At 31.0% G+C, this 18258-nt stretch overlaps 1 protein-coding gene across 1 annotated transcript; it reads left to right on the top strand.

Annotated features, from left to right (window-relative positions):
- Nucleotides 1-10620: 10620 nt before the first annotated feature.
- Nucleotides 10621-17658, top strand: LOC127736645 (carcinoembryonic antigen-related cell adhesion molecule 1-like). The gene is made up of 5 exons (XM_052247204.1): nucleotides 10621-10657; nucleotides 12053-12058; nucleotides 14123-14383; nucleotides 14978-15271; nucleotides 17318-17658. Exons 1-5 carry the CDS (start codon nucleotides 10621-10623, stop codon nucleotides 17656-17658), a joined length of 939 nt encoding a protein of 312 aa, XP_052103164.1.
- Nucleotides 17659-18258: the final 600 nt, after the last annotated feature.

The following is an 18258-nucleotide window of genomic DNA, read 5'->3' as shown; positions in this document are numbered from 1 at the left end:
ATAAAAGCCTGTAACCAGGAAGGATGTAATGAATTTATTGTTCAGGTCATTATGTCAAGTACGTTGTTACTTTACATCTTTTTAAATAAGATAATTTCATTGATATTTTTGCCGTACAGAAGAGAAGTGTATAAATCGAAAAAAGGATGACAAATATCAAAAACAATTAAGAACACCTTCTACAATTCTAAAAACGGTTTGAACAACAATTGTGTAACTTAAACTGTATCATTATACAAACTGTTAAAAAAACGAAGTACATTTATCAGTTAAATATGGAAAAAAAATGCTTTAGACATTATCTCTTAATGAAAAAAGGTTCTGTCCAAGTGTCATAAAATTTCATGTAGGATTGATACATTTGTGTAAACTTATAGATGTCTTAAAAAGACTTTGACCACCGACTGTTTACATCTGAATGTTTATTGCAAAAAGGCAGCAATAGTTTTTCGATTTATTATACTTCATGTCAAAATGCCAGAATAATCCCTTGTCAAATACTCTATTACCCTTCACGGAGACGCTTGATCAAGTTTACGCTTTATTAAATGCAGATGGTGTGTTATGTACAAGACGTCATAGTTCATAACTTTGAATTTGAAATTTAATTAAGAATTGAATGCTTCTTTTTGTAAATTTGTTAGGTTGTACCCCTCGAAAAGACATTGTCAACCTTGACTTCGCCTCAGTTGACGATGTTTTCTCGTGATAACAATCTGCTCTATCACCCTCTCAGCTATGTGTTATTTATATAATATCCACTGGTAAAAAACATAAAACGAAAAAATAAAAAAAAAAAATAAAAAGTATACAGTCTTTTGGTCATGAAAAACATTGTCTAAGTTTTGTCGTTTTTCAATAAGTTTTGAATAAAATAGGAAAAGCTAAAACAGATTTACCAAAGACCAAACCTAAATGTTGTCACCGACGACGGAAGGTTGGGTCGAAATATCTAGTTTCCAAGAAAAAAGGTCGCAGACTGGACGCATATGACTTGTTTGGTTACTTAAGATCAGACATATCACTTGTGATAATAATGTTACGGCATAGTATTTAGTGAAAAATGCTGTTGCCTATATCTGAATAGGCATTTTTCTTTGACCGTGAAATGTTTTGTAGGCCTAAAATGTTACGCATAAGTAAGATAAGTTTTATGACTGAAATATTTGGAAAAACATGCATGAAAATCTGAAGCTTAAATAAATCAAATTGGACATTCTATTAATTTCTTTCTAGTTCTCACGCTTTCATAATATCTTAAAATCCTATTGCAGCTAAAACTACAACAAAATGTGTTTCCTTTGTTGTTTTTGTAATGACTACAGACTATCTGTGTTACGTAAACGACACCGTCTGTGGCTATTGATTTATTTAGCTATACAAGCAAATCAATATAAATAACATTATTAGTCTTGAAATCAGAATTATTATCAAATTAAAAGAAAATAACTATATATAAATCAAGAAGAAAACACAACTGAAATGTTATAAAAAGAATTAAAAAATGTATTTGTTACTGTTCTTCCCTTGTGACAACACATAGTGAGATTTATCACAAATTGTGCACTTACAATAAACAACATGACGGATGCCCAGTGTTGGAGCAGGATCTGTCTACAACCTTGGCGCACATGCGTTCACCATTAAATTTTAGTTTCGGTTCATTTTTATCAGTCTTAAGTTTTAACGCAATGGTTTGTAGATTGTTATTTGAATTTTCGTATTTTTTTTTTATTATTCACATGCCATAAACTTATTTATATATTTCATTCCTTTCCAGAAGATGACTTAAAATCTGCATATGAAAATGGTTATTGTTGGATATTTATGGGAAGTATAGTTGGAGGAACTCTAATATTCTGTATTGGCTCACAAGTTTTCTGCTGGGTTAAGCGTGCAAAAACATTTAACGCTGTGCTTCAAATCTCACAAGAACACAACTACGATGAAATAGGAACTTTGAATTATAACAATGCTATATTTGATCAGATATCCAATGTTGCTGAAGTGAATAATGAAAGCGTATCGAGCATTATCGAAACAAACGATATAATACCAAGGGACGATATCGATAGCTCCGATGATAGTTCTTCAACAAAACAGTTTGGTGACGGTTATGAAAACCCTTATCAGGTTATTAACCCTTGTGATATCGAAATGCATCAGTATAGTAGTATCATTAATGATAACTATCAAAACACGATGATATTTTCATCATAATCGGTGAGGAAGATTTCAAAAAACTTTCATATTGGCATGAATAGTTTCAGACAACCTTCAAGTTGGCTTGTTATATACACGAAAAAACTATAAGCTGTAATAGAAAATGCCAATTTAGTGTTTAGGAAAAACATGTCTTATAGTTTGTTTTATTCGTGTTTGAAATGATATAGTCACCATACTTTTTCGTGTAGGTTAAAGGGGCACTAGCTACGAGATATATAAAAAATTGAAAGTATGATTTTTTTGTTCAATTATTAATGAAAGTGAAATAGTGGAATAATAATTTGCTTTTAGCAGCTAGTATGGTTCAGTTTTGTCAAATTAAGCTAAGGAAACTTTGATTATGAATTATTCACTTGCAAGTGAATAATACGACCTCATCGAATCCGTATTCATGTGAACTTTAATTTAACCCCTTACCTAGAGATGGATAGCGCATAAAGTGTGCGTGTTGGGTTATTTAAAGGAAAAGAGTGTCAACATTTAAGGTGAAACAAAGGTTAATCATTTGATTGACTGATTTCATCCACAAAAAATAATTCTTATACAGGTAAAAACGATGATTAACATATATTTTTAATCTATAATATGAAATTAAACAGACATAGATAAATCCAATTGCACGAGTTGGCTTTCTATTTCTATTTCTATTTATGTTTATATCGCTCATATGGCCATCGGAGGTCTTCGGAGGTCAACTCGATAGTTAATTAGATGGCGACAGGACTAAAATACACACGAAACGAAGCTACATATTATCGAGTCTATGCCCTGTAAATTGTTTATTTTAGACTTTTGATAATTTGGATAAATGTTTACATGGTTATAAATCAAATATGAGAATTTGAGTCAAATCGGTGAACATGAATTTGACAGCTATTGCCCCTTTAAAACTCTTTAAAATATATCATTTTACTTGAACATGAGCATTGAGTGTTGAATGAAACTCCAGTTCATGTGGAAAGATAATAATTCTTTAATATATTTAAAATTGATTAAACATGTTAAAGTGGTTCTACTTTGAAGTTATATCATAACACTAACATGACTAAGTACAATATTATGATTTTGAACTGGACAGCTTGTTTAGGTAGTTTTCTTTTATGACAATATTTATAAATTTTGACAATTTTGCCAATCGGTTATGTATATATTTCGTCAGTATCATTAACAGTAACGACACTTTCTTTACTTGCACATAAACACTTAAGATAAATAATCACCGGGAGTGTATTGTCATTAAATATTGCCAGTCTTTATGCGATAAGTTTGAAACTTTACAAAACATCATTTTCTTACGGATAGTGAAAAAAAGTGAATAACGTTTTGATAGAAAACATATGCTAAGAGACTCAACAGCTTTAACAGACTATTATTATGATTATTATAGCGTTTTAATTATGTTAATTTAATCTTTTAAATTTCTTCTAAATAAACTCAGCATAGATACCAGGATTAAACTTTTATACGCCAGACGGTCGTTTCGTCTACAAAAGACTCATCTGTGACGCTCGAATAAAAAAAAGATGAAAAAAAGCCAACGAGTTTATAAAAAATGTATAAGTGTAGGTTAATCATAAATTATTCAATATTGTGCTCACTTAAATGCAGCATTATTTAATAGAACAGTGATTCACTTTGTCAGAAAATTAATGATGATCTAATTTACTTCTCAACGAATTCTTCCAATATAAAATTTAAATTAACAACTGCATTTGCGCCTTGGAGAAATAAATTTAGTTTTAAAACAATGAATACTTATTCTGTGTGTATGTACTGCTGTTATCCATTTTTGTCGATACCATCGACAAGTGTGTGGACTTTCTACTTTTGAACAGAATTAATTAAAAGTTAAAAGACAGGTAAACTAATAGAACGGAATGAAAGGGGAAGAGAACAGCTTTATTGTCTGAATTATCTGCTTTGGTTGTCCATCCAATGTTGTGAATAAAATGGAACAACTACCAACTGTCATACAAGCGGGAGGTATAGCCAGCTATGAAACCAGGTTTAATCCACCATTTTCTTCGGAACATTCCTGTACTAAGTAAGGAATAGGGCAGTTGTTTTACACTTTTTCCGTTGATTGACATCGTTTGATTTTGTCGGTTTTTGAAATTGCCTAGGAGTTTGGTATTTTTGTATATACCTGGTAATATTTTAACAGTAACAGTTATTCATAATATATGCATGCGCTGGAAAACACAAGAAGAAACCCAATTAATGAATTATTTGTTCATCAAATTATATGCTGATTTGAATAAGGTTGTTTGACAAACAATGTGATCTGTTTTGCAAATCAACTTCCTGTTATTGTCTGTTTTTATGAATATATGTGATGGACATAATTTGTTAAATAGGTTACAATCGAATACAATTATGCCATATAGTCATATTTGGTTGTGCTTTTGAGAATCATGCCAACTATGTTAAACAATTTCCAAGAAAACAAGGACATATTGATAAAAAGAGTCTACAAAACTATATTGCGAAATAGATTATAGCGTTTGAGTATTAATGTAGGTAAGACCGTTTTATATTTCTTTTTACAGGAATTAGAATATAATTATTATTCAAATTATCTTCACGTTAGCAGATGATATGAAAGATTTCATTTTATTCAATCAAGTTAGAAACACATGGATAATCTGTAGATAGAAACGGTATTGAAGTATATCTATGTGGTAATATTTTAACAATGACATCCTGAAAGGGCTGCGAGAAGTTAAATACAATTTCGAAAGCTAAGAACTGATCGTTAATTATTGCAATAAATGAAAAACCAAAACAAAATTAATAAAAAATACAGAATTTTAGCATCATGATTTAGTTATAACACATATGTATACGAATAAGGAAACAAAAAGGACGATTTATGATATGTGATTCAATTTATCTATAGTTATGTTTCCTAGCACTGCTACATAATAGGAAAATATCTGCTAGGGCACGTTTTTGTCAATTGAATTTTGAATAAAGAAGTTTAATAATTTATTAAAAGGCATATTTTTGAATGTTAACAGGAAAATGATTTTCGGATGATGGATGATGGTCCACTTGTAATATTTGAATCTTCCAATACTTATATTTGGTCATAAATTTTCAAATAGATGTGACCAGTTATCTTGTACAAATTTTTTCATTACAATACTTATTACATGTTTTCGATTAAGATGTTGGTGAACTTGAATTTTATCAATTTTTTCTTAATGTCCAGTATGTTTTGACATCATCATAGAAAAATCTAAAACGAAGGTGTTCCATTTTAGTTACAAAATAGTATCAGTGTATTCATTAACCAATGAAAAAAAGTAAAGAAAACATCACCTGGGAAACAGAAAATCATGAATAAAAAAAAAAATGACTACATAAGTACACAAAGACCAAACGAAAAAAAAAATAGAATAACAAAACAGTAGACAGAAATCCAAAGATTGAAATCCATTAAAAACCGTTCACTGAAAATACCGTTAAGGAAGTATTTGACCTTGTTTCTGGTTTTGTTATCCTTCAACATCATTTACAAGACTTCAAACTATTCGTGTTATTATTTTTGCGGCTTTCCGGTTGTTTTAATAGAGAAATAATTCGTAACTTGTGTTTAGAAAGACTGTTTCAAATCGTTACTAAACTGATATCATTCTTTTAACTTCTTTTCGTCACTTTAAGTTATTCTATCTTATGTATCAAGCTACATCAAATATTTGATGATGCGTGACGCATTGCAACTAGGAGTGATAATCCCGCATTTGTCTGTTGGCCAAAACATTTGTTTTTCTCTGTTTAAGCCGGGGTCAAAATATTTTCACTAGGTTGGCCTCAACAGTCTTACCCAAGCCCATGTTTCATGGGTTAAGCCTGATTTGATCATATCATTTAAAGTAATGATAGTAACTAGTGTTTAACATGTTTGCCTCTTGTAAAATTGGGGGTCGATAACGAAATGATCAACAAGAGCAATGGCTCTAATGCATGAGTGTGTGTGGTTGTTGTGTCTTTTGTTTCAAATATTAACACAGTTAATTCATTCCCTATCAAACGGTTCTTCTTATTCATGCATAGCTAAATTTTGAAAGTATGGTACAGATAATTTAACAGGTGTTTAGAACAGTTTTTCAGCATCGGTTTGAAAAAATACAATTTTTTTACAAATTATATTAAGTACAATACCGTTTCTAACATATAAGTACCAAATGCATGTATTTTACACAATTATTATCAATTGTAAAGCTTCCTGTACCTGCAGTCCATGTTTCAAAATTGTCAAGCAAGTTTGTACATTTTCACATTTCCAAAACATGTGCATAATGTTAGCTGGTTGAAAAATAAAGCAATTAAATAATTGGCTTTGTATATGTTTGCTTTTATTTTCTGGAATGAATTGGTAATCACTAAAGCTTTTTCGTATTTGATTACAAGCAAAATATGTTTTTGAATATCATAAGCATTTATTTAACAAGATGACAGCATTTTTTGTTTCATGCTGTAGTGGATTGCAATAATCAGCTTTCGATGCTTTCCTTTAATGTGACGAAAAATTAAGTGTTAGTAGCAAATGAAACGTTTTCAAAAAACATCTCTATAATAACAAAAGCAAGGAACTCAATTAATCATTCTACTAAAACTATATAACTTTGAGTATCCCTCGTGTGAACTGTCAACAACTGTTGATTGCATAGTTAACCCCAGTCAACACATGAATCTAACAACAAAAACGAAAATTGAAAGACAAACAAAAAAAATCATACCAATACCAGCTGCAGGAAGTCTAAATTAGTACAGACAAACACGTGGTGATGTCAAACAAATTTTACGTGTGCCCAAACCCCATGTTTTGTCCAACTTGATCATACATTTTGAATGGAAAACACACGCTTACACATGCTTTACTTATTATCTTTTGTTAAGAAATACAAGAATTAAAATTAAGAGGGTAAATGGAAGTACTTAAAATTATTTTTTTATAAATGTCGACCACAGATATTTGTAGTGTATGAAATATTTTTACCTATTCTTCAAGCAGTGATGGATCATTAAGGCTTTATTTTGTTACCAACTCTTACTCAGACTTTAAGCGGTCATTTATATTTGAAAATGTGTACCTTGTACGTTTTGCACACTTCGTACTCTGATAAAGCCGAAAATTCGAAAAGTAACACAGGATGAGGTCGTAAACAGTTTATATAATTGAATTACAACATTAAGACATTCTATCTATATTTTAGAACTAACTTACCTCTAGCAAGAAAATCATGATATTTAATGCAAAAACTAGTTTTTTTTATTTTACAGTTCAGATAATGTACTAATCTTAATTCTAAAATTATTGCGTACATTTATTTTTGTAATTGTTGGACGCTATTACCATGATTACGGGTTGGTAAACCGTTACGAAAAATATTTTCACAAATGACGATGAATATGCTCCAATTATTGGAACAGCTATCAACTCTTCTTTTCCCCGATTGTGACCTACCTAGTTAGAATTGTCAACAACTTGAGAAACACGACGGGTTCCATATATGAAGAAGGATCTGCTTACCCTTCCAGAGCACTTGAGATCGCCCCTGGTTAGTGGTGGCTTTCATTTTGTATGTTGTGTTTTGATTACTGTTGTTTGTCTTTTGGTCGTATTTTTTTTTTTGTATTGTCGTTGTCAGTTTATATTCGACTTATGAATTTGGTATCCATTTGGTATCTTTCGCCTCAACTCTAAAGAATAGACAAACATGCGAGATCAAAATATGCGAATTTATAAAAATCTGGATACAAATATTTGATTCAGGTGTCAGAACACGTGGTCGCACTATTGCAAAAAGTAAAATCTCAAACATACCGAACTCCGAGGGAAGTTCAAAAAGGAAAGTCCATATTCAAATGGCAAAATCAAAATGCTCAAACACATCAAACGAATTGATAATAACCGTCATTTTCCTGATTGGTACAGACATTTTCTTATGAAGTACCCACCAAGTCAAATTATTCGCATTTATAAAACCTGGCAATAATTTTCGAATTTACAGTATGTTTATGTCCTAATTTATTAAATTATGTTTATTCTATATATAGGTATGAGAATGTTAGTCATTACGCTGACGATTTTAGTGACATTTCTGCCTGATTGTTTTTCCACAGGTAATATACTAGCAGTCAGTTAGCTGACACATTTGAAAAAGTAATGTGAAACAACATAAATATTACCATTGATATGTCTTTTAAAGACGTGAAGCAATTATTATAATCTGTATAACCTTTTGATTGAGTGTTTGATTGATTGACAATTTCTTCACGCAGCATCAGCACAAAAAAGGCTATATCAATACGATATAACCGTTTGAATGTAAGCAAAATCAATGGGAAAAAATATAAATACACAACTGACCCTTCTTTAGCACACAAAATCACGGCCTGTTATTAATTGATTGAAAAAGGTTATATACTTAAAGCTTTAAGATAAACATTTATTTTTCAAATATATAGGGAAAACGTGGAAATATTTTTTGAATAAATTAATCATTATAATTGTATTCTTATCAAGGCAAATCACCTTACATAAAGAACCACACTAGCATATTTGTTGAATTAGATGCAACCGTTATTCTCAATTGCACTTGCTTCCGTCAAACCGTATTTTCATGGTACGGTCCACAAAGATCGACAATTAGAAGAATGAGTATGGATCAAGGAACAGAACTTTACGCACGAGGCCTGATACTCACCGAAAATCTTAAAAACTTGAATATTGATATCATTGGAGATTATAGTAAGAGTATATGCAACATGATTATAAGAAATGTCTCAGATGTGGATACTGGAAGCTACACATGCGAGTTATGGAAATCAGGAGTGTTATATTTACAAAAATTCACACTATATTTAAAAAGTAAGTTAAAGTCTTAGTGTTTAATAAAACTACAAATAGTATGCTACAATTATGATAATGAACTATTTGGACGGACTTCAAATGAAAATAATTTGCCAATCCTAGTCACAATTGCCGTTTAATAATACGACGAGAATCGGTAAAATAAAAACACAAAATAAAGCCACGAAAAATATCTGCAATACACCAACTGTTTTATATTTATATATATATATATATATATATATATATATATCACAATCCCTCAATTTACTATGTACAAGTCTCACATAATTATATTAGAAATAATAATAAAACATATCAAAGATAATGTAGTCAACTATTTGACACAAAATGATTTTGGTCAATATGTAAGAAACTATTATTGAAATATAAATACTGTATAGTCGAGAAATTCTAAAAACTAATTGCCTTGCAAAAAATATTCTATACTTGATCTGACATCATGTATTTACCATTCTGTTATATACAATATATATATTGAGGTTTTATTGGTCGTAAAACACACCGAGGGGTGTCAAGTTGATTTAATTTGTGACAGCCCTACTTATATACCATCAACAAATATAACATCTGCAAAGATTTGCAGGATTTGTATCTGATTGTACCGATTACAATAACGTGGTATATCCATTATATATATATACGTGTAAGTATAATCACGGCCTACGGCATATTTTTAATGTGATGTAGATGCACCAGTGAATCTAAATACAATTGTATAAAACGTTACAAATTACTGTCCAGTTACGATACAGTTGTTAGTGTAATTAAATAAACGGATGGTTCTATGTTTTTTCTCTTGTTTTATGACATTTTTCCCGACATGTCCGATGAAAAAGATTTAAATTTTTATGTAAATGAACCATTCAGACAAAAATATTTTCTTTCATTTCTCTAGCAATAAAGTGTAAGAGCACACACTCTTTCTTCAAATTTTACATCCTTAGTTATATTACGATTTCCAGCACAGCATGAATCAACAAGGTTAATAATGGTTTTTTTAAAAGCCTCTTGATTGTAGCGATATATTAAAAAAAAACTTCACATTATTTGTTTCGAAAGTTTAAATGTGCGTCGACGACAATATATTGTATGTCAGTCTAACAAACGGAGAAAAGTATTGTTTTAAAGACTATTAAAGATGGGAAATTATCACAGTGACTGCTAACATTTCTAGAAACAACGGATAGAGAAACAGCTTTTCATGTTTTTTCTTATTAAATTGGTTTATTTAACTATCAAAACATAATTTTAAAGGTCCTCCATCCAACCTGACATTTCTGAATACATTGGAAACAAACGACAAACAAATAATTCGTGGAATAGATGGACAAACACTTGACATAGTTTGCAATGTTAAAAGCGGTAGACCTGAGGGAACTCTTCTTTTGGCCCAAAATGGTTCAAATGTAGCGATGGGTGGAAATAGTACACTGGTATACTCTTTTACCCCAACCAAAAGAGACAACATGAAATTATTTAAATGTTCTGCCCTTAGTGAGATGCTAGAAATGCCTTTGACGGATGAAGTAACATTAGATATCCAGTGTAAGTAAAATAATATATTTGCCTACTTTTTAAAATATATTTACATGTATGTATTAATTTTTTTGAATGCAATACGAACTCTCATAAAAATGTTAACTACCTGGTAAACCTCTCTTCCTATTCATCCAGTAGCTGATATGGGAATCCACACGAAGTCAAAGTGATCCAAACGTGAATAAACACAAAATTACAGATCAGACGTCTTTTCTGTTATCTCTAAATATTCAGCTGCGAATGTGCCGCTATTTATTTGCGACACCGAAACATCGAATCGTTCAACGTATTCGTTATGGGGACAGTAGTGTTTAATACAGTTGTTCTTCCTCATAACTATGCTGGCTATTGTTAGATCCCTTTTGTCATATAGTTCTTCACGTATGTGGGTCAATATACGTAATTGTTTCCCATAGGAGGTAATGGGAACATTTTCTTCTGTAGCTCAGTCCATATCGTAAACTTGGATACTTATGATGACTCGTTTTGAAGCTAAGACATATAACATATGTGGTTTAATTTTCGCGGTACGAAGAGAGATTCATTTTTCCGTAAATTAGCACACCCTTAAAATCCCTTCGTGATGCGGCTCCTCGTGGTAAAAAAATCATTTTTTCACATAACTTTTTTGTTTCTCAATTTGAGGCGCATTAGGGATATTTACCCATATTAAAATTTATAGTTCTGCTTTTTCCAAACATTCTTGTGTGATCTTCAACGGTATGACTCTCTGAATACATCTGTGTATTTTTGTCGATTTTTGAAAGAAACTAAATGGCCCTTTTATCGCTATATCTATTAATTTTGAATACAATGTGTAAGTATAATTGATTTCTTCTGGTATAACTTCACGAGTCGGAATATGGATAAAACATCTGATGATAACCTTCGAGTACAAAATACAAACCCTGTTAACGCATTTAATAAAATGCTTTGATGTCTAGAAGTGCATTTTTACTGATAAATTATGCAAACATGTAGATTTCATCAAAAACCCTGAAAAAATAATTCATAGTTTTTACCACTGAAAATCTGTAATTTCAATCTTAGAAACCACTCTTAACTGCTGTGAATGTCTTATTTATCATGTAATCAAAGTACACTGAAGAACAAATTTCAAAAACTTGTCCTTTCACATAATTCTATTTAAAGAAAAATTAATGTATTTTAGTTAAAACCCTTAATCAGTCAGAAATGCACATTAGGTTTTCGGGTAAACATTATGACATCACACGTATTATGATGTCATTACATAACGACTGATAAAAATGATGCTAAGCACAGTTTGCAGTGTTACATAACGAACAGTTTCCTTAGGGTTTACTCAAGATGTTTAGTCGAAAAGATCAGTAACTAGTGCTTTCCAGTGAATCACAACTTTTTTAAACCTCTAATTTGCAGACTCAGGTTAGTCTTGGATAATATGTCTGAAACTGAAACAAGACAAAAAATTGACGCAAGTTGTATTATCATGTGGCTTAACAACCTTCATTTTAACCTTTTTATGAGGAGCAATCAGTAGTAGCTGAATAGCTAAATAGGTGTTGTTTTTAAAAGGTTTATGTTTGACTCTCTCCCTTTTTTCACCGAGAAAAGACAATATCTTGTGATTTGCTACTGTTCAATAAAGTACAGCAATTTGTTCTTTTCTTAAAATATGTTTGTCTGTTTGTCTATTACTGGTCTAGGCCATCAACTTTTAAGTTAATAGAATTACTGTTTGGTGAAAACACAAAACAGCTTTGTAACTTAGGAAAATATGTACATTTCTCTTTTAAATTAAGAAAAAGTTTATTGTAAAAATATTTTGTAATCATGAAACTTCTGACCTCACCTATTGTTATTTATGCATATTGTTAATATTGTTTGTAATATGCCATATGTTTACTCTGTATTTGAATACACTGATGAGCCGTAAGGCTCAAAGTTAATAAATAATTTGAATTTGAAATTTGAATATTTGCATATTTTAATGGCCAATATCGGTCCATATCGTAAACTTGGATATGTATGATGGCTCGTTTCAAAGCTGAGACATTTTTACATATGTGGATACGAAGTGAGATTAATATTTTTCCGTAAATTAGCACATCCCAGAAATCCTTTCCTGATGAAGGTCCACGTGTTAAAAAATCATTTTTTTCACACAATAAGTTCTTTAACAAATTTATACTTTGCATACATTTGATAACGCCATACTTTTTACAAATGTATTCTATGGTCCTCTACTTTCCAAATCAACACAAATTGTCAAGCTCAGTCATTTGTTTAATAACGAAACATGTCCAATATCATAGAGATTTTTCGTTAACAACTTTTGTGTTCCTCAATTTGAGGCCCATTAGGGATATTGACCCATTTTGGTCTTATATATCCTTGGATTTTAAACGTTTCTGATAAGGGTAAACCTAACAATGCGCTACGGACGCTCGAAATCAATGTTGTGGCATTGTCGTTTTGTGTAAGGGTCCAGGTTTTATTTTCAATAAATTAGATACATGAGAGTTATCAAGCGATGTTTCATTTTTAAAAGTTGTTGAAACAAGTATGGAAGGGAACATTGGAAATGTTACTTATTTCGAGTCACCCATTTGTTTGTTTGTGAAGTCTGTCTTTCGTTTCTCCTGTAAATACTAAAATGCACAACATAAAAGGTCAAACATAAGGCTGTGTTGCATATTTTCAACATTTATATTCCCTGAACTTCTAGGAGTTTAAAATTATACTTAAAGTCTGTACTACTCCTCCCTTCACTTTGGGTCTTCCTCAGAATTTAATTTAAACGCTATTCATGTGTATTTATACTGGTAACATTCCCAAGCTATCATGGTTATGTCTCTATGAGATGAAACATAAATATCATACATTCATCTGGGAACCAGTACGTAAACAAAACAAATTATCTATGAATATTATATATCTCCCCAAATGAGGCTTGGTTTGCGGGACATCCGTATTTACAAAGTGCAACCTAAAATGATCAAAGTGTTGTAGCAGTTCTTGAATATAAGATTTTTTTTATAATTACATGTTAACTACGCATCTTTAATTATATGTATTATTATTTCCTTTATTTTTGTAACTACTTCCTTGCTGTTCCGTACAAAATATTTTACAGTTCAATCGTACCCCATTGCCAGCAATGATGTCCATGTTCTTTCTCAAAATGATCATAATGTGCAGTTGATGTATCCGAGTCTTTAAGTCTGAATAACTTAGATATACAAAGAAACGTAGAGCTTTAGATTTTGTTTTTTTTTTCATTTAAATTAGCACCAACGCTATATCGATTATTACCATATTTGACCTATTTGTCCTGTTGTTTTGATACATAGTTTTCTATTAGCAGTTATATATATATATATATATATATCCAAATGTTTATAAATTAAATTGAAAGAATCAAAATTTTAATAACTGTGAAAAGCACATAATCGTAATAGTACTAAAATGAAATAATATGTTTTGCAGACAAACCAATACTGAATGCTGATTATCTTGCACACCAAGAAGTTATCGAAAATACTTCGTTAGAAGTTTGTTGTCAAGGACACAGCAACCCACCTATATCTTATCTATATTGGATTAGGAATGTTACACTTGTAGTTTTCAATGATACTGAATCATGTTTGACATTCAAGCTGATTCACCGTACCAACACAGGAAGATACACATGTTTTGCTTCAAATTCAATAGGAATATCAAATAAGTCCATAGAAATAAATGTCCTGTGTAAGTATTATTATGATAGAGCATTTTGGGTATTTTTTCATTTTTTTTTGAAAACTTTTATCTTTGTGATCTTTCAACTTTAATTACTTTAAGGTATCATAAACATATGAAATAAAAATACATTGAAAGTCATCTCATTGGCACTCATACCACATTTTCTTCTTTATAGTAACTGCAGGGTTTGTTGCTCGTGCTGATTGGATGCAGTAGAATGTGTGCCCGTGCTGGTGATGTATGCCCTATATTTTACAATTATGGGTTGTTTGCCTGACTGTGAGAATGAAACCGTTGGTTTTTCCTGTTTTAATTGTTTTACACTTGTCATTTTAGGGCCTTTCATAGCTTGTTGTTAGGTATGAATCAAAGCTGCGCGTTGAAGGAAGTACTTTGACATATAATTGTTTACTTTTTACACGTTGTGACTTGGATAGAGAGTTGTCTCTTTAGGACCTATACCACATCTTCTTATTCATATGAATTGTGTTTTGGCGGAGCTTCATATGAACTGATGCAACTGTAGCATATTTAACAAATATACATTTTGCTTAGTATTTGTATGTATTTACACATACAATTTATTTCTTTTTTTTCCAGATCCTCCATCAGTCATCGTATCGCAACAATTTTCCCGGACAAATATAATTCTGCACTGTAATCCAGAGGGTAATCCAAAACGTTATACCTTTGAAAAATGGTATCATCGATCGGAATACAATGAAACAATTCGAAAACTTAAAGGAACCCCAGAAGGAAATCTCATTATAGGTGCACCAAACAAAACCCGACCTCATGAAAATGACGGCTTTTATATATGTAGAGTGTCAAATGGTATAGCAGATAAATATAAAAATGTATACCAAGAAGGAGCAGTTTTAATTCAATCTACAGGTATAAAATGCAAAAATATAAAACTATATCGTTAATTTTAATTATGAATATTATGGCAAAAATTAAAATCAAAAAACAAAAAACATGGTATAACATCGATCTAAAAGTCCCTTAAGGTAAGATACGATTAGGTCTCACAATAAACTATATGTTAACCATGTATTGATTTTTTTTCTTTTTTATTCGAGGACATTAAGAATTGATTTCCAAGAAAAATGTTGAATAGATCTGAAGATTTAACTTTAACATTCAAAAAAGCAAGACAATTATATAGTGTTCTCTAAGACCCCTTTCACATTAGCATTTTTTGAATCGATCTAAATTTTAATCGATCTAAATTTGAATCGACCTATATAAAACCAGTTAGCGTTCACATTATTTTTAGTCCTAACGATCTATATGGGTGTAATCTGAACCACTGCGTTCACACTTCAAGTAAAAATGGATTAATTACCCATGAAATTGTGAACACTGTGTATAAATATAATTATTTAATCACAAGAATGTGTTGATACACACGCTAGTACAAATATAGTGGATAAGTATTTGTTTCACTTGAATTACAAGTTCAAATTTTGATACTGCTGTTTGTGTATATTTCGTTAATGTTCAGCCCTTTTACGTTGGTCATCCAATTTGTAATAAATTGCATGTGTTATTTTGCCACCATACATGCGCACAAGTTATTTTCGATTCAATCGTACTCGTTAAGATCTATTTCTGCGTTTAAACTTAGATCGTTTTACTTTAAATCGATTCAAACTAAACTACTTCTTTTTGTGTTTTAGTTTAGACCGATTCAAGATCTATTCAAAGCGTTCACATTGGGCTTAAATCGATTTTAAGTGAACCGATCTAGTTTAAATGGATCTCAATATCAAAGTGTGAACAGGGTCTTATTGTTGTGGTCTATTTTAAATTGTTCACATGAATAGATATTCCCTGAATCTCATTGAATGTGATGTGATATGAGTAAGAAAAACGAAACATGCTTCAATTTGGTAAGACTACTCTTCAATGTGATACGAAATTGCATTTTTTTATTGAATATTCGTTAGGCAAATAATGACTTTCAGAGGACTAACCAGATTTCTTATTTATCGTTGCCATATCTTGTTATATCTTGAATAATATACAACACACTCACATTGTCAAATATGAGTCCATTGTGAAACGAACAATAGCTTAAAAACTCAAACACCATAACCATGCATACTACGTCCAACTGTGCCAAAAAACAAGAACAACGTCTGCAGTATGTTCTATTTCACACAAATATTACGTTAACTTGAGAGAAATGGGTTAAACAAATTTAATCTTTACGAGTTGTTACAATTCGTGAAAAATAATTTTTGCTTGATATCAACTTTCAATATTTAGTTTCAAGAATAATAATAAACTTTCCCAGAAACTTGCCTTGATGCTATTAATCGATATCCAATTTTCATATGAATAAATAAAGGCAACAGAAGTATACCGTCATAAATCGATTAAGCGAAAACAAATCCGGGTTAAAAACTAAAACCGAGGGAAACATATAAACTATAAGAGGAAAACAACAAAAACATTGAACTGCAACACAAACAATCGCCAACATACATAGAAACGAACTATTTGATAACAACTGCCAAATTCCTGACTTGGTACAGGACATTTTAAGAAAAATATGGTGGGTTGAACCTGGTTTTATGGCTAGCCAAACCTCCCACTTATACAGCAATGTTAAAAAGACCGCTAAAATGACAACATTACGTGACTGGAATACAGTACAAATAAATGCAAGAATACTCAGGACAGAGAAATACATAAACAAATAATATAATAGTACATTACAACATGTAAACCAGAGAAAAAGAGCGGACACCTCACATGAATTTACGACAGTCCACCAGGACATCACAAACGAGGTTTAAACAGCGCGTCACATGAATATATCAACGCCACAAAACGTGAAACCTATAATTTTCCTTTAACATCACATTGTTACAGAAATAAGTATAAACATATGCAAATATACAATCATGTTCTTATTTTCTTATAATGTAGTACCGCCAATATTCATTTCAAACAACGTAAGGGTACAGTATGGACAATATGACCGTGAACTGAACATAACAGTCTTGCTGTTCAATAGACATGGGAATATACTACTGAACATATCAAATCATAACCAGTATTTACAACCAAGGATTACAAAGGAAAAAATTGATACTCAAGATGTTTTGCATGGCGTCAATGTAACAGTATCAGCAGTAAAAGTTGTTTTTTACATGGGTTTGGCGACAAGGGAGCACTTTGGATATTATACAATAAAGGCTTGCGACAATATAGGTTGTAGTTCATATATTGTTCACATAAGACCGGGGGGTAAGTCTTTCTTGGCTTAGTGATATTTCATATATAAACCTTGCATCTAACTTTCACTAACAATTAGTAATATTTTAGTGTGATGTAAACTGCGTGCATAAACGAATAAGACGAATTTTTATCACTTACATGATTTGACCTAAAATGCCACTTAGTACTAAGATGTTTGCTTAAATGTGCACTCTAAATGTATTTCATAGCGCTGTGAAAATATCCTGTCGAAAATTATTACTGATGTCTTTTATTATTAGTACAGAGTTTTCAAATTGAAAATAACACTTTAATAAATTTGGTGTGTACGAATCACTTTTCGATAGTTTTCCAATATTTGAATCATTACTTATTCTGTAATCCTTATTTTTATGATGTATTCGACCTATTTTTGTAAATTCTGGTTTTCCATTGGTCATACTGCAGTTGGTATCAATAGATAAAAAATAACAATATTTGATGTTCAAATTTATGTCGTAACCATTTCATAATATATTATCTAGATCAACCACAAACCCCAACCAATATGACAGTGGTTCAATACGAAAGCCACATGATAGTGTCATGGATTCCTGAGTTTAATGGCGGATTCAAACAGGATTTCTTCATACAGTATAGAACTGATGACA

Source organism: Mytilus californianus, unplaced genomic scaffold (assembly GCF_021869535.1).
Source record: "Mytilus californianus isolate M0D057914Y unplaced genomic scaffold, xbMytCali1.0.p SCAF_34, whole genome shotgun sequence".
NCBI classification, from domain to species: Eukaryota; Metazoa; Mollusca; class Bivalvia; order Mytilida; family Mytilidae; genus Mytilus; species Mytilus californianus.
This window is presented reverse-complemented; position numbering and strand designations above follow the sequence as displayed.

Excerpts from the sequence above, each read along its gene's own strand:
- LOC127736645 (XM_052247204.1), top strand. The coding sequence starts at position 10,621 with ATGCCTTTGACGGATGAAGTAACATTAGATATCCAGT. Across the intron at positions 14,384-14,977 it reads CATAGAAATAAATGTCCTGT|ATCCTCCATCAGTCATCGTA; the intron begins GTAAGTATTATT and ends TTTTTTTTCCAG. Across the intron at positions 15,272-17,317 it reads AGTTTTAATTCAATCTACAG|TACCGCCAATATTCATTTCA; the intron begins GTATAAAATGCA and ends CTTATAATGTAG.